Here is a 27642-nt window from a genome sequence, read left to right as displayed (position 1 = left end):
TCACTGATTAGCTTGAATTTGAGAGAAAAATCAAAAATTTCAAACTAGTGTTTCTCGAGATTTTTTTTCAAAATTTTTAAATGTCGTTCGATTCACGACGTAAAGGGCTTTAATATGATATATCACTCGACCCATTCCGATGATTATTTGTGGTAATAGGATTTTACGTGGATAACAAAAACAAAAAATAAGTAAAAGACCCGAATACAAAGTTTCTAATGGTCGAACAATTACAGTGTTTCCGATGTTTTACCGAATTTTATCTGTTTCAGGGGAACCGGAAATGAAGCTCATCTCAAGTCTCCACGGCAATGAATTGGTAGGGCTGGAAGTGTTGGCCACCTTTGCAGAGTATATTTTAGCGAATTATGGCACAAATAGAGAGGTGACGTGGCTGGTGGATAACACGAGGATACATTTTCTACTTTCTGCTAATCCAGACGGAAGATTGAAGACCCTCACGACGCTAAGTTAGTTCAACTTCGGGCAAGTTGATGTTTATGCGTATCGTATTTTTTTGGTGTTCTGCTTATTCAGTCTCGTTAAAATTGTGTGCTTGATTGAAGTTAGTTTTTATTCGAAAGCATTCAAGAAAAAAAGTTTTGCTTTTGTATTCAATACATCATATTTAAAGTAGGCATTTATCAGAAGCAAGCTCATCAGATCAGCTGTAGAGCATTAACCCATTTTATTGATGGTGTGTGTTTACGCAAGCAATGCTTGTGTTATAGTATGAACTATCTTTTTTTTCCAACCTAAGTCACAAATATTGTTGCGACGCAAATATTGTTGCGATGAAATGTGTTCATTTTGAAAGTGTTCATTTTAATCAATTACCAGATATTAATTACAGTCAATGCTAAGGATTTTAAAACAGACTATTATTGTTCCGACTTTCGTTAAGTAACGAAGTACTTCAGACAAATTTCGACTTCTTAACTAGCAATTTTTGACAAGATTTTTTTTTATCATTCAAGTATTTTTGTCCTGAGCTTAAAATTGATCAGATATTTTACCTGTGCTCATTTTTTGTAAAGTTATGGTGGTATAAAAATTGCCACTTTGGCCAATTGGGGACAATTAACGTGCGATATATTTCGCGCTATTAACGCGTAAGCGGAGATTTAATCCGTCATAGAAATCGTTCCAAATTTGTTGAAGGAAGCTTATTTGCCTGTCATACTTGATTTGTTACTAGGCGCGAAATTTATCACTATGTACTTAATATGGCGTGTGGGGGATGATTTTCCTAGACAATCTCAAATTAAAAAAAAATTCATTTCATTTTTATTAAAAGTAGTTTTTTCATGTTCTTACTGCTCCATGGACTGCTCAATAAACTGATGCATGTTAGTTGGTAACTTTTTTTTCAATTGACTGGTACAGTTAATGCGTCATAATTTGCGTGTGTCACTTAAGAAAATTTCCCAGTTGCGTTATCGGTCATATTTTTGCTTGTGTATGCGAAGTGCAATTTCGCCTCTGTGTAAAACTCTACAACGCGTGGTGTTTTTTTTTGCCTCTCCCATAGTTCAACGCCTGTGATTTTTTGGCGGTAGTGGTTTTTGTGTAAGATATAGACGAAAAACTCGGAATTTGGAGGTCCGTGGATCGATTCGCGTAGTCAGTGAATTTTTTTCATCTTTAAAGCTTGGTTTCTACCCATTTTGTTTTAACAGACTATTATTGATCCGACTTTTGTTAACTAACGGAGTATTTGTGCTCGGAGTGTTTTTTTTCTTCAGACAAATTTCGACTTCTTAACTAGCAATTTTTGACAAGATTTTTTTATCATTCAAGTATTTTTGTCCTGAGCTTAAAATTGATCAGATATTTTACCTGTGCTCTTTTTTTGTAAAGTTATGGTGGTATAAAAATTGCCACTTTGGCCAATTTGGGACAATTAACGTGCGATATATTTCGCGCTATTAACGCGTAAGCGGAGATTTAATCCGTCATAGAAATCGTTCCAAATTGGTTGAAGGAAGCTTTTTTGCCTGTCATACTTGATTTGTTACTAGGCGCGACATTTATCACTTTGTACTTAATATGGCGTGTGGGGGATGATTTTCCTAAACAATCTCAAATTAAAAAAAATCATTTCATTTTTATTAACTTTAATTTTTTCATGTTCTTACTGCTCCATGGACTGCTCAATAAACTGATGCATGTTAGTTGGTAAATTCTTTTTTCAATTGACTGGTACAGTTAATGCGTCATAATTTGCGTGTGTCACTTAAGAAAATTTCCCAGTTGCGTTATCGGTCATATTTTTGCTTGTGTATGCGAAGTGCAATTTCGCCTCTGTGTAGAACTCTACAACGCGCGGTGTTTTTTTTTTGCCTCTCATAGTTCAACGCCTGTAATTTTTTGTCAGTAGCAGTTTTTGTGTAAGATATAGACGAGGAACTCAGAATTTGGAGGTCAGTGGATCGATTCGCATAGTCAGTGAGTTTTTTTCATTTTCTAAGCTTGGTTTCTACCCATTTTGTTTCGGAGCTCTTGCATTTTTTTACTCTAGTTAACTTAGGTGAGCGTAATATAATAGTATGACTATCGTTTTTTTCTAACCTAAGTCGCAAATATTGGCTCCAGCTTTGGTGGCACCTTTACGGCTTTTTGATAGCATGTGCTTTGACTTAGTAATAAGTTAACACAGTTGATGCATTTTTGATTCATCAAATGAACCTAAAAAAAACTATTTATTTCAAACAACATAACAATCATAAAAACTCGATTTCAAAATTTTTTTAAAGTCGATATAAGTGGCAATTTTTTGAAATGCATGTTTTATACATAATGTGGCTTTATGCTTTCCAATTTATTACTTGCAAAGGTGGTGTGTATGCCTTCAGTTTGTTATTTTCCAAATGATTACTTGAAAAATTGTGTCTATTTGTATTTGGCGCCACTTTTGCTGAATTGCACTGGAAATTTATTAGCATATGTAACTGCTTTGTTTATGACTAGTTTTGCCAATTGTTAAGCATTCCTGGCCGAGAGGGCAGGGCGTGGGACTCCAAATCGTGAGTCCGCTGGTTCGATTCCGATACGTAACAAAGTTTTACTAATTCGAGGCATATTTCATATTTCTCTTATTTCTTTTTATAAGCTGCTTTTTGTCGTGTTATCGCTTATGTTTGCGAAGCGCAGCTTTGCCTCTGCGTAATGCTACTTTCCGCTGTTTTTTGATCGCGATTAATATTTTTTCCGGTAAAAGTCTTTAAATTTGTTCAGGCTCAAATTTAACTTTTCGCGGTTTGATTTTTTTCTTTTTCAATTCAGTTCATTTCCTTTGTTAAAAGAAAGGCAACTCCACCGTCGAACAGCGAAAATGTAAACTTCATGGAAAACATGATCAAATTTTAGTTTCCAAAGCGGAATATAATCGAATTTACGAGTGAAATAAAGTTTTACCTATTGATTCAAATTTCTCAAATTGGGTTAATTTTATCGAAAAATTGCCAATGATAAATTGTTCTCGAGGTCGCAGGTTCGATTCCGATACGTAACAAAGTTTTACCTATTCGAGGCATATTTCTAATTTCTCTTATTTGTTTTTATAAGCTACTTTTTTGTCGTGTTATCGCTAATGTTTGCGAAGCGCAGCTTTGCCTCTGTTTAATGCTTCTTTCCGCTGTTATTTGTTCGTTTACGAAGTGCAGTTTCGAGGCAGTGTCCTTTTTGTAAATTAAAATGTCATGAAATACTAAAAATAATTAATGTAATATTTTCAGTTTCGGTTGTTAAAATTCAACCACAATAGTAATTTTCACGGCTTAAATGAAGCATAAATAAGCTAATGTAAGCCTGATCTCTTGCTTTATTTGCTCGAAATTAGACCAGAAATCAAAATTTTTAAACCCGGTTTTCTCGATACTGAGACAGTCTTTTGAAAATGTCTTAATGTCGTTCAAATCACGACTGAAAGGGCTTTAATCTGATATATCATTTGACCCATACTGGTGATTGCTTGTGATACTTGAGTTTGTTTGGAAAACTAAAGAAACTAAAACACACCCGTATACAAAGATCTCACCATTTTTCAAATTGTCGGAACAAAAAAAATTAAAACACTTCAGAAAACAAAGCACCTCCCCATTTTCAATGGTGGGAACAAACAAAATCGACATCCTAAGTTGTAGAATAAACATTCAGGCTGAGAGAAGGTTGGGCACTAGAGGAACCGTTTTCGAATCGTTTACCGACTGCTTTTGATGTTATTGATTTAGAACATTAAAAAAGTTTTGAAAAAAAATTAGAAAAAAAAAACGGTGGCTCACCCTATTTTTTGCTGTTGTATGCAAAGAGCGACACCGTTCCTCCATTCCAGAGTACGATCTGACCAATCAGCCTTCGAAGCTAGTGTGGTCTACGGGGAGGGAGAATGGTAACAGGAGTGACTTGAACCGCAACTTCCTCTACGACGGGACCCCCCAGTCACTGTTGAAACTGCAGCCGGAAACGAGGAATATCATTCAATGGATGCACAATGTCCCATTCATTCTTTCCAGTATGACTAGTTATTTATTTATCCAATATTAACAATTGATAACAAATATACAAAGTACTTAAAGATTTGTTGACATATATGCGTCTATTTTACAATGAACTGACCAATATTGGAGGCATGAGAGGAAGGCAAACTCCACTATCAAACTGCTAAAGTGTAAAGGTCACGAAAAACGTGATCGGCTTCTAATTTCGAAAGTGGAATTTAATTTTCAGATTTCCCAGCGAATTAAAAGTTTTACTTATTGATCTTATTTTCTCAATTTATGTTTATTTTACCAAAAGCGTGTCAATCATAAATTATTGTTGAAATTTAAAGAGCTTAAAAGCCATCTGATTGTCTTTGAAGTTCGAATGCTGCAGTTTTTTCTAAAAGAAATAAAGTTTTTTCTCATTATCTGAAAATAAATCAGTATTTTTCTGTTTCCTCGCGTTCATTGAATTGTTTTAACTGTCTGTTGGCTATGGTTTAAGTTTAAAATGAATATGTAAGTGTTTTCGTTTCTAGTCGCCTACCACGGTGGGACCAAAGTCGTCTGCTACCCTTACGATCACGCCAAGAACACCATTGTTGAGGACATTGATGTGTTCCGATATATATCCCATAATTACGTGGAAACGAATCCGGGGATGAAGGGTGGATACCCTTGTCCGAAGGAGTGGCCCCAAGAAAAGTTCCCTGGGGGTTATCTTTCGGGTGGGGACTGGTATCCGTTTGAAGGGGGAATGCAGGATGTGAATTATAACTACAGTAACTGTCTCGAGTTCAGTATTGAAGTGTCGTGTGAGAAGGTCCCACCGGCTGTTGAGTTGCCGCTACACTGGAACGATAACAGAGAGTCACTGGTCACTTTTCTCAAGATGGTTAGGAGCAGACGACCCCTCATTATATAATTATTTTGATCTATAATCATTGAAGCAAAATGGAGAATTTAGATTAGACTCTAAATTGAATGGATCTACTTAACAATCGCCCTCCATTTGGTATCTACTAAAGAATTGCCACCCCTATAAAAAAAGCAGTAATTAAGCACTAGAGCGCGCGACCAGTCATTTCCGTCCCAGACTTTTCCGCCCCAAAAACCCAGGAATTGACTGTTTTTGGGGCAGAAATGACTGGAGCCGAAGTGACTGGGAGCCCTAGAGCGTTGCATTTAAAATTTGACTTTTGTTGCTGCGATCTGATTGATCGAAAATTCGCCTACTTAATCTACTTAACAATTGACCCCTTTTTTTGGAAGGGTGGGGGGGGCAATTATTATGTAGATTTAATTGAATTATGCTGTGAGGCTTCTTCCCTTTTTAGGCACACATAGGCGTGTCTGGTTTTGTGACCAATTTGGAAGATGGATCTGCAGTGTCCAACTGCACAGTGTCAGTGGCTGAGATTGGACACGACATGCACTGCACAGACCAGGGAGAGTACTGGAGACTGCTAGCTCCTGGAACCACTTACACCTTAACTGTGTCTGCCAAAGGGTAATACAGATCACATCACACCCCTAGTTTTGTTCAATTAGCCCCCGGCCCAGCTCCCACCATTCAACCTGGGGCCTTTTTACGTGGGGAGAGAGATTTCAACTTGAGGAGGCGGATGACACTGGGACCCCTCTAACCGTGATCGAAGATTGAATTTTAGATTTTGAGTCTTTCTCCATAACAAACTTACTGCTATCGTCATAGGATCAAAAAAATTTGACGAAAAAATCGACATTCGATCAAAAGATTAACACACCCCAAAATCTCATACGCTTTAATTTATTTATTTTTGATCGCAACATATATGTCTGAATGAAAGTAGAAGCAAGTTTGTGTAATGGACAAAGAATCAGAAACTAAAGGACAGTTGAGGCATTGTTTTTTTTTTTCGTCCGAGAATTCGAAAAAAATCTGCACAACACTGTAAGTGACAATTGGGTAGTTTTCAAGCAATATACTTCTCGTGCTGACCAAGAAAGCTTAGCGGAGCAAGCGTTGACCACTTTAAAGTTCCTTTTTTTGAGCTGTTCATTTTTTAAAGTTCCTAAATGTCTACTGATTCCAGTTGATACTAGAAACTTGAGGCGCGATAAGTTACAAGAAATGTTTACATTCCATTATGGATTGTGATTCGACGGGTGCAATGAAGATTGAGTCATTACTTACCAGAGCACTATAATGTTAATTTGCTTTTCTAGATTCGTTCCTTACGCCAAGCGAGTGTTCGTATCGGAACCAAATCATGCAGAAGGAATATACAACGCACAACGAGTGGACTTTGTACTGGAAACAGTGGCGAAAAGTGAGGCTAAAAAGAATCCGTGGGTGGAGAAGTTGCATGGTGCCATGAGTGCTGAAGAAATAGAAATCGAAATGGTGTCTTATGAAGATGTGATTGGTTTCTTCAAAGCTCTGGCTATCGTGTTTCCGGAAACCATCAATATGAAATAGTTAGTTTAGCAGATTGAGACCAAACCCTATATTTTTATTTTTAAGAAGGAGATTTGGCTTTTGAAAATTTCTGTAGGAAACTAGGAAATGGAATTAATAAAAGCTAAACTTTTTAAATATCATTAGACCATAACAAAAAGGAAATGGAATTAATAAAAGCTAAACTTTTTAAATATCATTAGACCATAACAAGTAATCCTAACGAAAGCATTAAATTAGGTCGCTTTTTGTGCCGACCAAAATTTATGTACAGTATTGGCTATTTGCCCTTTACATACTTATACAAGTCTATAACAATTGGTTAATTTTAGCCTTGGTTCCGACCTTAATGGACTGCAGTTAATAGTGATGGAGATATCAGCCTCCTCCTCCCCCAACGAGGCAACAAATGTTCCCCACATAGCCGTAACTGGGGGACTCACTGAGACAGACTTGAAGTCTGTGAACACACTAGCTAAGTTCACTCTGGACTTGGTGATGGAGTATGAAAACGGAGTTCCATATGTGCGCAAGGTATACTGAAAGTTTGGGCTACTTGTTTTTTTTTGTTTTTTTAAGAGTCGATGAACGTAGTTCAGATTCTTATATAGGTAGCGATGAATTTTTTCTTTTCTTTTTTTTTTCAGGAAAAAACTTAAAATTTGTTCAGGCTCAAATTCACTTTTTTTGCGGTTCGGCTTTTGATTTTTTTAAATATCAGTTCATTTCTTTTGTTAAAAGGAAGGCAAACTCGACTATCAAATATCAAAGGTGTAAAGGTCACGAAAAATGTGATAGACTTCAAGTTTTAAAAGTGGAATTTAATTTTCGGATTTCCCTGTGAAATCAAAAATTTACTGTTTGATTCAGTTTTCTCAAATTGGGTTAATTTTTATCATAAATGTGCCATTATGAATTGTTCTGAAAATTCAAAGAATTATAAGGGCATTTTTTTTCAATTCGAAAGTTTTTATTCTGTTTACTTGCGTTCATTGACTCTTCCAACTTTCTGTTGGGTTAGTTTTCCGTTATAGTCCTCCCCCACTCAGTATGAAAAAGTATAAAGCATCACAATGAATGTGTTTTAGGGTTTTTCTCTTACCTTCCCCTAAAGTAAATTGTAGACTGAAAACGCTGAAAAACCAAATGGATAACACTCAGAAGGATAAAAAGCTTGAAGTATCGAACTTTATCAACAAAGTTTTAAAGTCTAATAATGAAAACAATCATCGCGAAGCTTAACTTTTGTGTCAGAAAAAAATGTTCTATCAAAAATTATATAACATTTAAAATGGGATCACGGGTGAGCTTATTTCACAAAATGGGATCCACGGAAAAGTTTCAACTTCTTTTCTTATTTGTTTTGCAGCTTTTGACCGGAGCAGTGGTGCACATAGTGCCCTACTTCTACCCCAGCCAGTTGAGAGACTCAGTTTCCTCGCAACAGACGGCCACCGAATCGATCGAGAGTTGTCAGAAATCACCGGGTGCCAATGATATGAACAGGCACAAACTGCAACCAGGTTGGTTAAATGGACAGTTAATAGGAAAGAAATTCGCCACAGCTTCTGAAAATGAATTTAAATAAGGCACTGCCGAATTGAAAATAACATTGCATTTGCATTCAGCGAAAGTAGATCATGTTCTTTACCTAAATTCATCAATTTGAGAGGAGATACTTTTTTCACTCGTCTTTACTCTGCTGGTTTCTCGGCCTTTTTTTCATATTTGACATCTTTTTCTTCAAAATCTGCTGCTAAATCAGTTCAGTTAGCGATGTTTTTTTTTCTGATTTTCGACAGGCTCTGTTTAAGATTAATGAACGTAGTGAAGACTCTTATATAGGTCTTGCTGATTTTTTTGTTTATTTTTTCAGGAAAAAGTCATTTCAGTAAAAAAAAAATATGCACTTAGGTAAATTCACTTTTTTGAGTTCAATTGAAATTAATCTGCTGAAAATGACGTAAATAGCACTCTCCAAATACAAACATGCAAATGGGGCGAAAAAACGTGAACGATTTCTAGTTTCGAAATTGAATATATTTTTTATTATTTCCCAGCGGAATAAAAACTTTACCTGTTGATCCAGTTTTTTTCAAGTTGGCTTCATGTTATCAAAAAAGCGCCTATCATAAGTCGTTCTAGAAGTTGAGAGAGCTCAAAGAGCATCTATTTTTTGTGAAATTCGAAAGTTGAAATTCTTTCAAGAAAGTCAGTGTTTTTTTATGTTTACTTGCGTTCATTACTCTTTTCCAATCTTCGATTGGCTGTTTCTAAAATTTCAGCTGCCACGAACGAGTGAGTCTGGAACTTCCTTCTCCCTTTCAACTTTTATATTTTTGACGTTATCACCGGTTTTCCTTTTTGTTCAATCAGAAATATAGGCCCATCTGATAGTCTCGGAAGGTTCAGGTTAAATGATTTTTGCTTCTCTAGTTTTGATGTTTCATCTGAGGAGTCGGTTGTAACCAGTTTTGCTGGCCTGAACATTCGTTGCTCGCTACATTTTGAACAGGAAGTATGAGTTTACTTAAGCTTAAGTTTTGAAAATCATTGCATCTTTGGTTGAGTCCACTATAGGTCAAGGAAGCATAGAGGTACTTATTTCTCAGCAATTAAGACCGCCGGCTCACTAGTAGACAGAATCAGGCAAGAATGCACGTATTTTTAAGCAGTGAAAAGCTCGTATGTTCATCCTTCCTCTTGTGGATAAAGCGTGTTTAATTTTTGAAAATCATTGCATCTTTGGTTGAGTCCACTATAGGTCAAGGAAGCATAGAGGTACTTATTTTTCAGCAATTAAGACCGCCGGCTCACTAGTAGACAGAATCAGGCAAGAATGCACGTATTTTTAAGCAGTGAAAAGCTCGTATGTTCATCCTTCCTCCTGTGGATAAAGCGTGTTTAATTTTTGAAAATCATTGCATCTTGGTTGAGTCCACTATAGGTCAAGGAAGCATAGAGGTACTTATTTCTCAGCAATTAAGACCGCCGGCTCACTAGTAGACAGAATCAGGCAAGAATGCACGTATTTTTAAGCAGTGAAAAGCTCGTATGTTCATCCTTCCTCTTGTGGATAAAGCGTGTTTAATTTTTGAAAATCCTTGCATTTTGGTTGAGTCCACTATAGGTCAAGGAAGCATAGAGGTACTTATTTCTCAGCAATTAAGACCGCCGGCTCACTAGTAGACAGAATCAGGCAAGAATGCACGTATTTTTAAGCAGTGAAAAGCTCGTATGTTCATCCTTCCTCCTGTGGATAAAGCGTGTTTAATTTTTGAAAATCTTTGCATCTTGGTTGAGTCCACTATAGGCCAAGGAAGCATAGAGGTACTTATTTCTCAGCAATTAAGACCGCCGGCTCACTAGTAGACAGAATCAGGCAAGAACGCACCTATTTTTAAGCAGTGAAAAGCTCGTATGTTCATCCTTCCTCTTGTGGATAAAGCGTGTTTAATTTTTGAAAATCCTTGCATCTTTGGTTGAGTCCACTATAGGTTAAGGAAGCATAGAGGTACTTATTTCTCAGCAATTAAGACCGCCGGCTCACCAGTAGACAGAATCAGGCAAGATTGCACGTATTTTTAAGCAGTGAAAAGCTCGTATGTTCATCCTTCCTCTTGTGGATAAAGCGTGTTTAATTTTTGAAAATCATTGCATCTTTGGTTGAGTCCACTATAGGTCAAGGAAACATAGAGGTACTTATTTCTCAGCAATTAAGACCGCCGGCTCACTAGTAGACAGAATCAGGCAAGAATGGACGTATTTTTAAGCAGTGAAAAGCTCGTATGTTCATCCTTCCTCTTGTGGATAAAGCGTGTTTAATTTTTGAAAATCATTGCATCTTTGGTTGAGTCCACTATAGGTCAAGGAAGCATAGAGGTACTTATTTCTCAGCAATTAAGACTGCCGGCTCACTAGTAGACAGAATCAGGCAAGAATGCACGTATTTTTAAGCAGTGAAAAGCTCGTATGTTCATCCTTCCTCCTGTGGATAAAGCGTGTTTAATTTTTGAAAATCATTGCATCTTGGTTGAGTCCACTTTAGGTCAAGGAAGCATAGAGGTACTTATTTCTCAGCAATTAAGACCGCCGGCTCACTAGTAGACAGAATCAGGCAAGAATGCACGTATTTTTGAGCAGTGAAAAGCTCGTATGTTCATCCTTCCTCTTGTGGATAAAGCGTGTTTAATTTTTGAAAATCATTGCATCTTTGGTTGAGTCCACTATAGGTCAAGGAAACATAGAGGTACTTATTTCTCAGCAATTAAGACCGCCGGCTCACTAGTAGACAGAATCAGGCAAGAATGGACGCATTTTAAGGAGTGAAAAGCTCGTATGTTAATCCTTCCTCTTGTGGATAAAGCGTTTTAACTTTGATCCATAATTTTTGTTCCTTTTCCTTGACTGTTTGGTGGCTCGCCAGGTTGGCCTTCAAATCATCAAAATCCACTAAAGCTGTAAAGTTGGTTCGCCGGGTCAATATTTACTCATGCGAGAGCAAATGTCTTGTAATCGGGAACCAGACTTTTTCCGCAAACAACTTCACTTACAAACCAGTAAGAAGTTGAACTTACTTTATTATTGAAAATTAACAGTTTCCAGGCTCCTCTCTGCTTGATCTAGAGTAATGCGGTTGCCTTGCAATCTAAAACATGGGGTTCGTGAGCTCAATTTTTGTCGGCTTAATTTCGAATGCATGACTTTTTTCTGATTGAAACAAATCTTACTGTAATTAACAGTGTTCTTGTTATGCCAGTTCTACAACTCGATTTTTGATTATTTTTTTTGTTTTTATTACGAAGCGATTTATTACGAAGTAAAAGTACGAAGCGATTTTTACTTATATAGGTTTTAATTTTTTAGTTTTTTTTAAAGAAAAAGTCAGGAAATATTCTAATGGCTATAGAACCGCATGCATACATATCAATGCATTTCTGAATGCACTTGGATATATATTCACGTGTTGAGTTCAATGCAAATTCAATTGATTGAAGTTAAGTTATTGCGCTCTCCAATTGTGACAGCGGGAATGGAGCGAAAAAACGTGAACGATTCTTAGTTTTAACAGTGGATTTTAATTTTAAGATTTCGCAGCGGAATAAAAAATTGACCTATTGATCCATTTGTTTTAAATTTGGTTACTTTTCAACAAAAATGTATCATTAATAGTTTTTTTCTGGAATTTCAAAGAGCCTTAACCTGATAGATTTTTTGTTCGGAATTCGTAAATTCAATCATTTTTTTTTTCGGTTTTTTGTTCGGTTACCATTTTCCAACCTTCTGTTGGCTATGTTATATTTTTCCAATCATGAGTTTTTTGTGTATATTTTTTTTAACTTTCGCGATAAGAAAGGTTGTTGCAATCGATTAAGAGACTTTTTCCCGTAAAGAACTTTGTTCTATCGCGAAGTATTCACACGGAGTGGACGCAATGGTAATCAATATTTTAAAAGCTCAACTGCTGAGTTAGTAACATGGTTAGTAAATGGGTTGCTTGTGTGCCTTGGGTGTACGTTAAGACTTCTGAAGGCTTACATCAACCCCTATGCCCTATAAAAATGCTTATACACTACATCCATAGAGGATTTGGATATGCGTTTGAAAATTGGAAAATGTTGCCTTGAGATGAAGTTCTTCAAGCTGAATTTCTCATTTTGACTGCTGAAGCTTACTGTCACCGTTTTCAACCTCTCGAAAGACAAATTTTCTATTTACCTGAAAACGAGCTTGGTGCTAGAAAATGATAGACTAAAAAGTTCGCTCCCTTTGCAGCTGTTTTCTGATTGCATATTTTGCAACTTTATGAACACACGTATAAGTACTAATATCATGTCAAAAGAATATTTGGGTGTTTTTACATATTCAGCCCAAAACATTTTTCAAGCGCTCAATTTATTAATTAAAGGATTTGATCAAATTAAATTTCAGCTGCGCAGTCTTTTTCAACCTATCAGATTCAAGCCTTATTTGGCTTAGTTCTTGCCTTATTTACTTAGTTCTTACGAAATTTTGCAAAGTAAGTAGAAAAGTTCGAATTTGATATTTTTTTCGCATATTTCGTTTCTGATCTACCTGCCATTTCACGCTTTTAATCTGATTTCCCAATTTAGTTTTTTGTCACTACGCACTATGCCATTAAACATTAATTATTAAGCTCAAAGTTTTACTCTTGTAATATGTTTAGAATCTGCTGCACCACGAGAAGTTGGCATTTTCGAAAACTGGCTCAAGCAACAGCCTCTCGTGTTCACATTGCAAGTCGCCGCTGGATTTCGAGGACTATATGTTCCACCAGGTGAGCTCATATATGTATACTAGTAAGCTTGCGAGCGTAGTGTATAAGCACGAACCTTATTTTTTTCCAACTTAACTCGCAAATAAACGTATTTATTGAAAGTGTTCACTTATTTGGTATCACGATCTGTAGCATTGGAAACTTCATAGCAACTGTTCTCAGCTTGATTTGTGGCTTGTGTTTATGATTTATTAAGCGACCGTGGCTGAGTGGTTAGTGCATGAGACTCATAATCTCTATGTGGCGAAACGAATCCGAGACGTAGCCGAGTTTTTACTCCATCGAGGCTTATTTCTACTATTCCATCTTGCACTTTATAGAGCTGCTTTTTATCGTGTTCTCACTAGTGTTTGCGAAGCGCAGATTCGCCTCTGTATTAAAATTCTTATTTCACCAGTTCATCGTATATTATAGTATAAGAAGCTTCTTCTCAAAATCAGTTGCATAGTTTTTTTCCAAATTCTTTTCCCCATAAATTCTCTCTCACAAATTCAGTATCATAATCCAATACAAATTGACGAGCTTGACAATACAGATTACGACCAATATTAATGAATATTATCAACAAGATTTCTCGTATAACGGCGAAGCCCAGCATGTTCCGGCTGTCTTTTAAGTTCTACGAAGTAGAGTTCACTTTTGAAAAAATAGATAAAATTTCTAAAAATGAAAAACTAAAAAAAAACTTTTTTGAAAAGCATCCATCCCCTCACACGCTATGTAAAATACAAAGTAATTTTTTAGGATATAGCTAAGTATTCAATAGACTAATAGCATGAATCAATTAAATACGGATTAAACCTCACGAAATCGCGAGTTTGAATCCAAGTTTGCCATCTTTAATTCCCCATATTTGTCATTCTTGTAATTCCTCATCTTTAATTTTTCAGCTGAAATCCCTTTTTTGACTTTTTGATCCTTCTAAAGCTATTTTTTGCCGTTGATTTGCAAGTGTTATTGAACGTAATGATGAACGTATTGAGGTCGCTTGGAATGTTTTTTCAGTAGTAAAATTTACAAATTTGATTGCGCCCAAATTTGATTTTAGGCGGTTTGTCTTTTGATTTATTCAATTAAATTCAATTCAATTGTCTTTGCTAAACTGAAGGTTAATTTCGCTATCAGCTTACAAAAACTGAAATGGCTGGGGAAGAGGTGGACAAATCTAGTTTCTAAATGTGAACGAACGTTCTAAATGATAAGTATCAATGAACGTAGGGAAGGCATTGGCACTTATATAGGTCGTGTTGATTCATTTTCAGGAAAAATCTTAAATTTGTTCACGCGATATTTGTTTATTATGGTTTGATTTTTAAGAGTAATGATCGCAGTGAAGACCCTTATAAAGGTTTAGGTGATTTTTTTTGTTTTTTTTTCAGGAAAAAATCTGAAAATTTGTTTACGTTTAGTTTTGATTTTTTCAGTTTATTTTTATTTTGTAATTTTTTTTTCAAGTTCAGTGCATTTCAGTTGTTTAAAGAAATTCGAACAGCAAAAGTTTAAACGTTACGAAAAGCGCGATGGACTTTTTGTTTCAATTATCAGATTTCCAAGCGAAATACAAATTTTACCTTTTGCTCCAGATTTCTCAAGTTGAGTTAATATTATCAAAAAAGCACTAATGAGAAATTGTTCTTGAATTTCAAAGAGCTTAAGGGCATCTATTTTGTCTTTAAAAATCGAAGGTTGAGATTTGAAAATTGATAAAAACAGGTTTTTTTGTTTTGTTTAATTGCATTCATTGACTCTTTTACAATTAAGTTTTAAAAACTTCAAATGTCAGGGTTATATTTTAATTGCTTTCATTTGCGTAAATAAGTTAAAATTATTTCTTATGTGTTTTTTAATAAGCATTTTAGGCTGCTTTTGCAGCCTATCCCGTGGTATTTTCATTGATTTTGCTCGTTTGGTTTTTAATTGGCATCTCTCAATTTTCGACCTCGTTTTTGCGACCTTCTCATTAAAGTACTTATATAAGCTCAATTTAACTCCAATAACAGCGCTACAATATGAAAGTGGAAATCGTGGGGAAAACATGGTCATTTTTTTCTCAATAAATTTTCTCTTTATCCCATTCGCAACTTGATCCTATTTTAAAAATTGATCCCATTTTACAAATTAGTACCATTTCAAAAATTGATCCCATTTTAAACATAGATCCCATTTTAAACATAGATCCCATTTTTTGAAAATTGATCCCATGTTGAAAAATGATCCTAGTTTTCAAACTGATCCCTCTTTTCCTTCAGCTCAGCTTTTTTTCAGTTATCTCTATGCTAAGTTTTAAAATGCAGCAGCGGTACGGAAATGTAATCTAGGTTGACTACTTTTCACGCAGTTTGAGGTTTTTCACACAAATTTCACGGTTTGAATTTTGATTTCTTTTCATGTTAGTTAGATTTAATATGTTAAAAGCACTGAAAGGTACGCTCTTCATCAACGAAATTGGTGATGTAGAGTTATGAAAAAAAAGTTAGCTTAATGAAAAAAGTATAATTAATCATGAAAGAGCCTTGAATCTTAAAGAGCTATAACGTGATAAATTTTTTCTGCATTCAACTTGCGAGAGCAAGTGACTTGTAATCGGGAGCTAGGCTTTTTCGCGTTAACATTTTTTCTTACAGGCGACAGGTCTCGGGTTCGAGTCCCGGTCAGACCTTTTTTAAGAGTCATGTATGTAGTGAATACTCTTATCTAGGTTTTGGTGATTTGTTTTTTTTTTCAGGACAAATTCTCTAATGTTTTTACTGATGATGCATTTATTATACAAGCAAAGCTAGTGTGATAGTACGAACTCTCTTTTTTCCAACCTAAGTTGCAAATATTGTTGCGACGCAATTATTTTTACGACAAAATATGTGAAACTTCGTCACCTTGCAGGAGGGGCCCTTCCCACTTGGTCAAAATGTAAAGCACCCGAATTTGAAACATGTTTTTCTTGAGAAAACCTGATTTGTCAGTCTATCGTTTGTCTACTTATTTTTTGTCGGCTCATCTCAAAGTGAATTTTTTTTTCAGAATATCAATGCTTATCTTAAGTAATTTTAACTACGACTGAAAGTCGTTCTCTGATTTGTAACGTTAACAATTTTGATTTTGTATAATTATTAAGAGTCGGTTAACGTAGTTCAGACTCTTGGATAGGTCGTGATGATTTTTTTCTTTTTTTTGAAGAAAAATGCTCGAATAACAAAAGAAGTGCTTTCATACTTAGAAATGCACATATGAATGCCATAATGTATATATACTTTTTTGAGTGCAATTCAACTTCAAAAAGTTAGGGAAAATTCACTCTTCAATTATTAAAGCTGAAAGGGCGCAAAAAAAACGTGAACGGTTTCTAGTTTCGAGAGTGAAATTTAAATTTTAGGTTTTCCAGTGGAATAAAATTTTTTGCTTATAATCACGTTTTCTCAATTTGGGTTAATTTTATCAAAAAAAGTCCCATTAATAAGTTACTTTTGAAATTCAAAGATCTTTCAGGTATATGTTTTTTTGAATTACGACATTTGATGTTTTTTCAAAAAACAGTTTATTTTTTTTTTGTTTCTTTGCGTTCATTGAAAAGAAACTATCACACTAGCTTTGCATTTATTATACAAGCAAAGCTAGTGTGATAGTACGAACTCTCTTTTTTCCAACCTAAGTTGCAAATATTGTTGCGACGCAATTATTTTTACGACAAAATATGTGAAACTTCGTCACCTTGCAGGAGGGGCCCTTCCCACTTGGTCAAAATGTAAAGCACCCGAATTTGAAACATGTTTTTCTTGAGAAAACCTGATTTGTCAGTCTATCGTTTGTCTACTTATTTTTTGTCGGCTCATCTCAAAGTGAATTTTTTTTCAGAATATCAATGCTTATCTTAAGTAATTTTAACTACGACTGAAAGTCGTTCTCTGATTTGTAACGTTAACAATTTTGATTTTGTATAATTATTAAGAGTCGGTTAACGTAGTTCAGATTCTTGGATAGGTCGTGATGATTTTTTTCTTTTTTTGAAGAAAAATGCTCGAATAACAAAAGAAGTGCTTTCATACTTAGAAATGCACATATGAATGCCATAATGTATAAATACTTTTTTGAGTGCAATTTAACTTCAAAAAGTTAGGGAAAATTTACTCTTCAATTATTAAAGCTGAAAGGGCGCAAAAAAAACGTGAACGGTTTCTAGTTTCGAGAGTGAAATTTAAATTTTAGGTTTCCCAGTGGAAAAAATTTTTTTTGCTCATAATCACGTTTTCTCAATTTGGGTTAATTTTATCAAAAAAAGTCCCATTAATAAATTGCTTTTGAAATTCAAAGATCTTTCAGTTATATGCTTTTTTTTGAATTACGACATTTGATGTTTTTTCAAAAAAACAGTTTACTTTCTTTTGTTTCTCTGCGTTTATTGTCTTTTTTCCAAATGTCAGTTGGCTATGTTTTTTTTCGCTTTATCGGGTCTGGCGTCTGCTTGATGGTTTATAAATTTCTTTTTGCGTCGTTTAAATTTTTCTATGACATCACTTTGATTTTGGCTGAACCAACTGTAGGCCTAGCTGCTGCACAATAAGAAGTTATTAAGGCTTATTTAAATGTGATGATTGTGTTTTTGCTTGTTTTTCTCAAAATGAAATTCATTCGAAATAATTTTATAGAGTTTTTGCTACAATAGCGACAAAGATACTTGATGCGATAAGGTGATGCTAATTTTTTTGAAAGCAGGTTGCTGCGTTCGACCGCACAGCTTTAAAAATCTATATATTTTGCACGTCCGCTCTGCCGAAATAACCATATTTAATAGGGTGCGCTCTGCCGAAATAACCATATTTATAGGGTGCGCTCTGCCGAGAATAAGTTATACGTGCGCTCTGCCGTGAAAACTTACAGGTTTAGTTTTTCTGCCAGTAATTCAAAACTTGCTCATCCAACGACTGTAATGTTTTAATTAGTACATTTAAGTTAGATTTCATCTCATCAAAGCAAAGTTTGATGTGTTTTTACAAAAACGATAAAGTATTTATAAGTGCGCTCTGCCTAAAAAACCATAGTTATAGGTGCGCACTAGTATACATTCGACTTCAGCATATTGTCAGCCACCGCTCGGAAGTATCGTTTATTTTTTTGACAATAATATACTATAATATGTGTGCTCTAATATGTTGTTTAAGATTTACAAAGTTTTTATACTTCTCGTCGGGGCCAAATTTTGCCTTGTTTTAACAGAAAAATGATTTTTTTTAACTGACTGTTTGGCGCACAAGCATTATATTCAACGACTATAACCAGATCTATTGAAAGCAGAACAAGTTTTTTTTATTTATTTTTGCCCCAACTCCTTTTTTGCGCCAAAAATTGACTTTGAAAAAAATAACTACGTTTTTTTCTTTTATTTGAAGGCTAAAATAAAATGAAAAATGCTAAACTAGTATACATTCGAATGCAACATAAGTCTCGTTGATGTGTTTGTCAAACAGATACTATAATATGTGTTTTCTAACTTGTTGTTCAAGATTTACAACGTTTTTAATAAATTTTATCGGGGCCAAAGTTTGCCTTGTTTCATTAGAAAAATGATTTTTTTCTTCGTAACGTATTGTTTGGCACACAGGCGTTATCTTCAAGGCCTAGAACCAGACCTAATGAAAGCAGAACAAGTTTTTTTTCAATTATTTAACCCGCAACTCCTTTTTTGCGCCAAAAAAAATCGGTTTGGAATAAATGACGTTTTTTTGCCAATGACAAAAAACAGTGTCTTGCAACATATTTTATGAAAAAGCAAATATCTATGACGTTGAATAGAAGCACCACAAGCTACGGGTAAGATCGAAAACTCGATCAGGTTTTCAATTTTTGAACAAAACTTACAAGGTTTGGGAGTCAACTCATCAGCCTCTGCGTGTCTATGTTACTGATTTTGATATTCGATAATACTTTTGAAACAAAAATAGGTTAACGCTACCAGAAAAAAAATTAGTATAAAAAATTATCGAAAAATGTAGAAGTGCTAACAAGTTGGCAGAGCGCACGTATAATTAAAAGATGTACCGAGTTAGTAATTTTTTTCAAAATTCAAAAAAGTTCATACCACGAATGGTTCTCGCGATGAAGTTCGTTGTTTTGCTCCCACAAAAATTTTCGTTCAGATAGGTTGGCCCAAATTTATTCTGGAGCTCGAATGCGCTCTGCCGGTTTTAAATTTAGGGTCACGAGTGCGCTCTGCCGAAACAACACCGTCAGAGCACACGCTATAACTTATATATATTTCTTTTTGCTAATTGACAAAGTTGACACTTTGTGTTGACAATTTTGCACCTTTCTGAGTTTGTTTTGATGGTTGCTTGTGTTTTTAGAGATGGATCTATCAACAGAGTCAATGGTGAGAGGGAAGAGAATTCGCCGAGACACTTCAGTCGCCGATTGTCCAAATTCACCTTCGCAAGCTGACGTCTCTACGAACATGATTGTGAGTCTATCTGCATCAGGGATAGATTGTGAAAATTGCGCCTCTCATCAACTCCCCGCAAACACCCTTTCCTATTTGTGTAAACAGTAGATATCGAATGTTCACTCAAGCTGAGCGTAGTGTCTTATTACAGTGTCCACTTTTTTCAAACCTATGTCGCAAATAAAAGTGCTCATGAAACGGAACTCTTGCATTTTTATATCTAGTTTAGTTTTCATGCATAGCATTATATTTTAAAATCTCGCGAAGAGTCATGAACATAGTGAATACTCTCATATAGGTCTTGATGATTTTTGTTTTTTTTTAAGTAAAAGTCATAAAATGAGCTAATAACTACTGCAATGCATTAATACATCTTAATCTATTGATAAATGTCTTCGGGTTTATGCATTTTTTGAGAATTCAAGATCATTTGCTGAAAATTACCAAGTTGCGCTTTCCAATTACGAAAGCGAAAAGGTCACGAAAAACGTGGTCGACTACTTATTTTGAAAGTGGACTTTAATTTCACGATTTCCTATATATATCTTCGATCGCTGTTTCTTCATGAGAACATACGAGTTTTGGACTATCTTTGGCCGATAATCTGCTACAATATTCGTTTTCATTTACTGAGATAACTGAAGATAATTCCGATAATCCGTTTCTGCAGAAAATTGTACTTATCGTCCGTTTTTAAGAGTATTGAACGTAGTGAAGACTCTTATATAGATCTTGGTGATTTTTTTGTTTTTTTTTCCAGGAAAAAGTCTCAATATTCTCTAATAACTACAGATGTGCATTCATACATATTAATGCATTTATAGACGCATTTAGGTATATTGCTTTTTTGGAGTTGGAAATGGCGCTCGTGGAAATACGAACGTGGAAATGGCGCTAAAAACGTGATCGATTTCTAGTTATGATAGTGGAATTTAATTTTTAGATTTCCGGAGGAATAAAAATTTACCCAGTGATCCCCAGTCATCTCAAGTTGGGTTAATGTTATCAGAAAACTGCCAATCACAAATTGCTCTAGAAATTCAAAGAGCTTAAAGAGCATCTATTTTTTTGAAGTTCTAAAGTTGATATTTTTTCAACGAAGTCAGTGTTTTTTTTCTGCTCACTTGCGTTCATTACTCTTTTCCAACTGTCAGTTGGCTATGTTCTTATTCTGGCAACATCTGTTTCGATACTTTTCAGCCCTATGGTTCCTTGACATAACAAACAGTGATCATGCATGTTTAGGATAGCGTGCATACGCAATATGGAATATCCTCGGCGATGGTCGGGATCGGCTGCTGCGGTTCGAGCCCCTCCATCTCCGCACAAGAATACACAGACTTTTCAGTGTACACTAAATGTTTGCTGGCTAATGTGTCCAGCCACGCAGTTGTGCTAATTGCACAGACAGACAGCGGTCGATTTGTAGTGGACGGATTGGAAATATCATGTGCGTGTAATTATTCGAATAACCGGCCCAAATCAAGTGCAGGAAGACATCAAATTTTGTTGACACAGCCCGGTTAGCTTTTTGTTGCTAGATTTAACTTACGAGATTTAAAGTTATCTCTTTAATCTACGTTTTTTCTGACAAGATGGAAAGTTATCATGTAACAATAAATCATGAAACTTATGATTGGGGTTTTTGAAAAATTAAAAAGATGATGGTTTTGTCGAAAAATTGAAATTTTATGACGCCCGCTATCTCTTAAAATTATTTTGTATTGGCACCTTCGAAGCGTAGTGTGATACTACTAGGCTTAAACATAGCAAAAATTTTATTATCCAAGGCCTAATTGTACCTTTTCTTTTTCACTTTTTAGAGCTGCTTTTTTGCGTTGTTTTTTTTTTGCTTTTTCGCTTGTTTTTGTTTGCTTTTTCTCGTTTTTGTGGAATGCAGTCTATAATCATAGTAAACAGTATTTGAATGTCTATGTTGTAGGTAAACAGAACATTTCTGCCTCGTGGAACAACGTGACAGTGACTAAACCAGTATTTGTGAATGCCAGCGCCACCTCGCCCGACGTCGTAACTATCGTGTTCCATAGTGCACACGCACTCGTGGACCCCAAACACCCTTCGGATACCTCAGGCGGGGGTACTAGTTTTATCCAATCAGCAGTCACTGTCCTCATAATCTCAGGTACTTTATCCTGTCTTAATTATTCTGTTCTGAATGAATTATTTAAATCCCTTCTTTTTCAATGGAAGCAATATAAATGGACGCTAAGTTTTACGCTAAAAAGCTGCCTGCGGCTAAGAAAATTTCTAAGAGCCGGAAAAAATCGGCAGTCATAAAAAGCTAAAAATAAATTTCGGAAGCCAGCAGTCCTCAAAAACATATGGAGTATCCCAAAAGCCGGTAATAGCGTGGCGTATATACTTTTTTAAAGCTCATTCGCAATGAATTAGGGTAAAAATACGAAATCAAAGTGTGCAGCTGAATGGGTCAATAATTTCTCTTGACTTCAATCACCATTCAAGTTGATCGTGGCAAAGTAGTATGTTGAGGGTTAGGTGCGTTCAAGAGTGCCGAAAGCGAAAAAGTGTCTCTGAAACTGCCGCAAATGATCCGTTTTTGGATTCAATCAGCTTTTCAACTTTATTGGTTACAATTTTGGATTTGCTCAAGTTTTGGGCAAAATTCTGTTAGTTGCTGTAGTTAGCCTATAAAAACCTTATGATGCTTTGGAGAGTAGTTAGCTGAAGTTTTCTCGCTTTCTTTCGCTATTGCGACTTGGTTTTTACAGCTTTATCCTTTCTGTTTTCCTTGTAAAACATGATAATAGTTTTTGGCATTTCTGAACATTTTTATTTTCTGCAATCTTGTACTTCGGCACTCTTGTACTGACCTGTGTTTGGTCCCACATTTAGCTGGTACGAATCACGCTCCTGACATTTTCGTGATATTTCAATAAATGTATGTGGGCAAATAAGTATGCTATGTTAGAAATCTCAAGTTAATTGCTCATCTGGTTTTTAAATGATCTACTATTATACGTTTACTGATAGTTTTTATGATCTGGTATTTGTGTAATTGAATTTTTTCAGGAATTCATTTAGTAGTAAGTTTTACAAGCGAAGTTTGTAATACATGCACTTGTGTTAAAAATGATTGCTAGCTCAGTTTGTTACTAATGAGTGGACGTACCTTGCATACCTAATACTTACGCAATTAAGTTAAAGTTAATCAAAAAATGCCACTTCTAGTGTTTTTGAAGCTCAAAGTGTTTCACATTTTCAAAGGTGATACGCTTATTACGAGTAATAAACGTAGTGAGGATTCTTATTTAGGTCTTGCTGATTTTTTTGCTTGTTTTTTTTTCAGGAAAAAGTCTTACAATTTGTTCACGCTCAATTTTGGTTTTTCGCGGTTTGACTTGTGGTTTATTTTTAAGTTCAGTGCATTTCCATTGTTAAAAAGAAGTCAAAATCCCTTATCGAACAGCAAAATTGTAAAGGTCAAGAAAAACGTGATCGAATTCTAATTTCGAAAATGGAAATTAATTGTCAGATTTCTGAGCGAAATAAAATTTTTACATATTGATCCAGTTTTCTGAAATTGGGTTAATTTTAAACAAAAAAGTGTCCATGATAAATTGTTCTACAAATTCAACGAGCTTTAAGGCCATCTATTTTTCTTCGAAATTCAAAAGTTGAAAAAGTTTTTGTTTGTTTCATAGCGTTCATTACTCTTTTCCAACTGTCAGTTGGCTTTGTTTTTTTTTCAGATCAGCTTGCTAAAACTGCAACTTCGCCTCTGTGTTAAACAAATGTTATCACTTAATTTATTTTTTTACTGGTATCAGGGGCGCGGATTTATGGGGGCGTCCGCCCCCCCCCCCCCAGGGATTCGGGATTCGACCCAAAGGTTCCCCCCTTTGGTACTTTTTAAGAAATCGATTTTCGGCCTACCGACCCTGAAATTTTTCTAAAGGCGCCGTTGGCGCCAATATATACTAACTTTGAGGGGGGGGGGCGTGCCAAAAAAACGCGAAGCGAAGTTTTTGTCTACATTTTCCAAAAAGTCCCCAAAAACGGTCTATCTACGGTCTTTATAGTGCTTTAGGAGAGCTCGGAAAACCAATTTGGTTGGCCTAAAAAAAAGTTCGTCAAAATTTTCGAAAATTTGGTCTATCTACGGTCTTTTATAGTGCTTTAGGAGAGCTCGGAAAACCAATCTGGTTGACCGAAAAAAAGGTCAATAAAATTTTCGAAAATTTTTTGAAAATCCGCCCCCCCCCTCGAGAAAATCCTAGATCCGCCCCTGACTGGTATAACAATATTCTATATGATACCCATTCTTATGAAGAATTGTTTAATTTGACAGTTTAAGGTAAACGGGTCTGTTTTTGTTTTATATCTGCAGATGATTTTACGTATTTTATTTTCCCAATTCATGAGGAGAGCGTAATTTTGGCTTGTTTTATTCTGGGGAATTCATTTTGTTCCCGGTGTTTAAAGTAACTAATTTGGATCTTGTATTAATGTATGCAATTGTTTTCGATAAAAAATTCTCAAAAGTTTTTCAGCGGCCATTTTTGTCTTGGTGGTTGGACTTGGGTAATTCCTTTACGCTTGCGATTATCAGGTGTTATCAAAAGTGAACTTAGAGTTACCTAATCCTTTAGGCAACTTGTCTAACACAATCAAAGAATCTATTCGACTGACATACCTAAAGTGTTTTTGCTTTTTAAATCTCTTAAATTTGTTGCTTATGCTTTTCCAAACTTACCAACTCCGATTTTCTAAAATTTCTGTTTCTATTTTTCTGCTCTTAAGGTTTATTCGACTTTTCTGGTTTCAACTTATGTCATTTTGGCTTAGTCCACTTATATTGCATCACTTGAAATGCTGAACAGATTTTTTCAATATAATCTGTATTTTTGTGAGTGTGTTTACTTCGCGGGGGCCTAAATACATCTTGTTTCAAAAAGCTTTAAACCAAATTTTTTGCGAATATTTTTTTTTCTGGTTGGTCGGTCGTCTTTGTTCTTTCGGGTGAGTTACCGCTCGGCAAGTTTTGTCTCAATGAGTTACCGCTCGGCAAGTTTTGTCTCAAGTTTGTCTCAAATGGAGTTCAATTGAAACATTTTTCAAGTTCTTTCTGTGGCTTGATGGCCTTCATTTAATTTTGCAAATGTATATTTGTGTTGCATTACAAGTGGTGACAAGCTCTGCTTCACCTCTGTGTTGCAAGTATACTAAACTACCATCTTCTGGTATGCTACGCTTTTCAATATTGGAAGTGAAAATTACGGGTAAATCGAAAACTGTTTTTAAGTTTCAAAAGTGAGTTTAATTTTTCAGCGTCGTAGGAGGTTTCAGAAACAAAAAACAGACCAGAATTGGCGTTTAGGGGTACTTTTTGTGTTTTTTCACGAAAATTTTTGTTTTTTGACTCGCGCTCCCACCTCAAATTTAGTGTAATTTTTTGTACTTTTGTTCAGTAAATATTTTCCGGCTATCTGGTGTCTATGATTTGTTTCTTTGTTTGTCGTTATTGTTCGGCATTTGAAACAATTTTAAGTGTCTATGTAATTATTCACTTTTAGATTTGGTTCTTATTGAGTCTCAAAGTTTGTTCAAGCCTCCTTTTTAAATTTTTAAGAGTCGATCGTAGTTCAGACTCTTCTATAGGTCGCGATGATTTTCGTTTTTTTTTCTCAGGAAAAGTATTTTAAATTTGATTTTTGATCAAACGCAAGTTTAAAATTGGGAGCTACGTTTTCGCGGTTTCATTTTCGATTTCTTTTTAAGTTTAGTTCATTTGTTTTCTTAAAAGGAAGGCAAACTCCCTTATTGAACGGCAAAAGTGTTAAGCTCACTAAAAACGTGATCGACTTCTCGTTTCGAAAGTGGAATGTAATTTTCAGATTTCCATGAAAATAAAAAGTTTATTTATTGATCCAGTTTCTTCAAGTTGTTTTATGTTTATCAAAAATGTAATAAATTGTCTAAAAATTGAAAGAGATTCGAGGACATTTCTTTTTTTGAAATTTGAGGTTTTTCAAAAAACAAGTCGGTATTTTTTTTCAGTTTACGTGCGTTCTTTGACACTTTACCAACTGTCTGTTGGCTATATTTTTTCTATTTCTTTGGTTTGGTTTTCGATTTCTTTTGAATAATGAATGGAAAAATTAACTTTTGATCCCGTTTGATGAAACTTAACGTAATGATGATAATTAGGTCGTGATGATTTTTTTGTTTTTTTTTTCAGGACAAAAGTCTTAAAATATTGTTTAGGCTCAAATTCGATGTTCCGCGGTTTGACTTCTGATTTTTTTTTAAAGTTCAGGCTATTTCCTTAAAGGCTAATGAAGGGTAACTCCACTACATGGTTGTATGGGGAAAAGTGCCTAGTCGAGTATTTGTATGGTAGAAGTTTCGAAGTGAGCACCATAGGCATCAAATGCCTTTGATTTGAATTAACATAATTTACCAACTATCATACACGCTAGTAGTAATAAGATACTAAATACATCCTTTTGTAGTTTACATTAGCCTGTGGGGGATAAACTGAAGAAAAATTAACATGCAAAAAAAATGTTTGTCGAAAATTTCATCAGTTTTTCAACCAGAAAACAGTTTAATTGGCAGGAAATTGCATTCGGATCATTCAAAACCTCGCCTCGACCTGATATACGAGCAGTCTTGTGTAACCTTCAAGTGTTGCGAAATAACAACTCTTTGTTGTGAAAGTCGTCAAAATTTTTTCAGATTTATTCATTCAATTTTTATATTTTTAGGTGTTGTCATTTTACTTCTAATTGCGACCATTGGATTAGCCAGTCGTGTTCTCCGAGGCCCAGCCAATTTTCAAAACAATTGTTCCAAATCAAACAGAAGAAGTTGCTGTAAACGTAACAAAATATCTCACTATTCCAGAAGTGTAAATCCTAATAACAGTTTAGAAAACAACATTTCGAGAACAGGTCTGAGCATGGGGTTGTCAAATAATGTGGACGATTCATCAGAATTGGATGATGACGAGGAATGGGTTTTGTACGGCAAGAGAATTGACCGGTCTTCAGCAGCTAAAGTTGGAAATGATTTCGATCTGAAAGCGAGCAAAAAATTGCTCAAAACCGAGGCTGCTAGAACTTCAGACGCGTGAAAAATAATTCATGTCAGGTTGAGAAATGGTTCCAAAAATGGTTTTGCATAATAAAGTCTTATTAAATAACCCAAGAAGAATTTTTCTGATCTTTGAAATGTTCATGTCTTTGTGACCTTTGAAGTGTTTAATGGTATAGGATACTTTGTGATTAAGATAAAACGTGGATCTGCGTTTTTTCAGAAATTTTTTTTTGTAACTGTTAGGTCGTTTAGAGCTCATTTTGATTTTAAAAACAGAAATTAAGCTGAGCTTTTAAGTAAAATTTTTTAAAAAAGTGAAAATTTATCGGCATTCAAAGTTCAAATTCAGACTTCATTTTTCAGTGACATGACTTAGGTTTGATTTCTTTGTTAAGTTTGTTTCATTTATCTTATATTTCATTATTTGTACATATTTGTCGATCTAGTCTTGTACTATTTTGTATATTAAATTTCGTCAATTTAAATTTCAGTTCGTATTTTTAATTTTCAAAAGATTATTTTAATTTGTGTAAAATCCGTATTTTTGGCTTAACTGTAATTATACTAGATTGAGCAAATTTAGAGTTCCATAACTCTTCCCTCTAAATCACACATTTATTATAATTTGTGTCACTTAATCTGTCGAAGGCTCGATAAAAAACTGTTAAATTATGTCTAGAGTGGTCCCAGCTTGCATCGATCTTGTTTCAACAGAGCTTCGCCGATTTAAAGTATCCGGACAAAACGCATAAAACTTGAAATTTAAAACGCGTTTTTCTCAAATAGGGTTGATTTTCGACAAAAAGTGACGAAGACAAGACTTGCTCGAATTTTAGCTGAATTCAAATAATGGAATTTGCAAAACTCGGGACCAAAATTTTACCGAAAATTGAATCCTTTAGTTTTCTTAGTT

The 27642-nt window shown here is 35.0% G+C and overlaps 1 protein-coding gene across 3 annotated transcripts in view; it reads left to right on the top strand.

Moving 5' to 3' along the window:
• LOC134854921 (carboxypeptidase D-like) overlaps nucleotides 1-26958 on the top strand; it is a 58327-nt gene extending 31369 nt beyond the window's left edge. For 2 of the 3 annotated variants that reach the window (XM_063871322.1, XM_063871323.1), the window contains exons 11-22: nucleotides 273-470; nucleotides 4334-4513; nucleotides 5021-5376; nucleotides 5819-5991; nucleotides 6690-6941; nucleotides 7254-7455; nucleotides 8291-8444; nucleotides 13109-13219; nucleotides 19555-19667; nucleotides 20895-21171; nucleotides 21592-21792; nucleotides 26399-26958. In XM_063871322.1, the coding sequence (XP_063727392.1) occupies nucleotides 273-470; nucleotides 4334-4513; nucleotides 5021-5376; nucleotides 5819-5991; nucleotides 6690-6941; nucleotides 7254-7455; nucleotides 8291-8444; nucleotides 13109-13219; nucleotides 19555-19667; nucleotides 20895-21171; nucleotides 21592-21792; nucleotides 26399-26766 (2585 nt within the window). In that variant the 3' untranslated portion in view covers nucleotides 26767-26958. Of the gene's footprint in view, nucleotides 1-272; nucleotides 471-4333; nucleotides 4514-5020; nucleotides 5377-5818; nucleotides 5992-6689; nucleotides 6942-7253; nucleotides 7456-8290; nucleotides 8445-13108; nucleotides 13220-19554; nucleotides 19668-20894; nucleotides 21172-21591; nucleotides 21793-22700; nucleotides 22715-26398 lie in introns of all 3 variants that reach the window. The other variant, XM_063871324.1, reaches the window with a different exon arrangement.
• Nucleotides 26959-27642: the final 684 nt, after the last annotated feature.

This window comes from Symsagittifera roscoffensis, chromosome 9, assembly GCF_963678635.1.
Source record: "Symsagittifera roscoffensis chromosome 9, txSymRosc1.1, whole genome shotgun sequence".
NCBI classification, from domain to species: domain Eukaryota; kingdom Metazoa; phylum Xenacoelomorpha; order Acoela; family Convolutidae; genus Symsagittifera; species Symsagittifera roscoffensis.
This window is presented reverse-complemented; position numbering and strand designations above follow the sequence as displayed.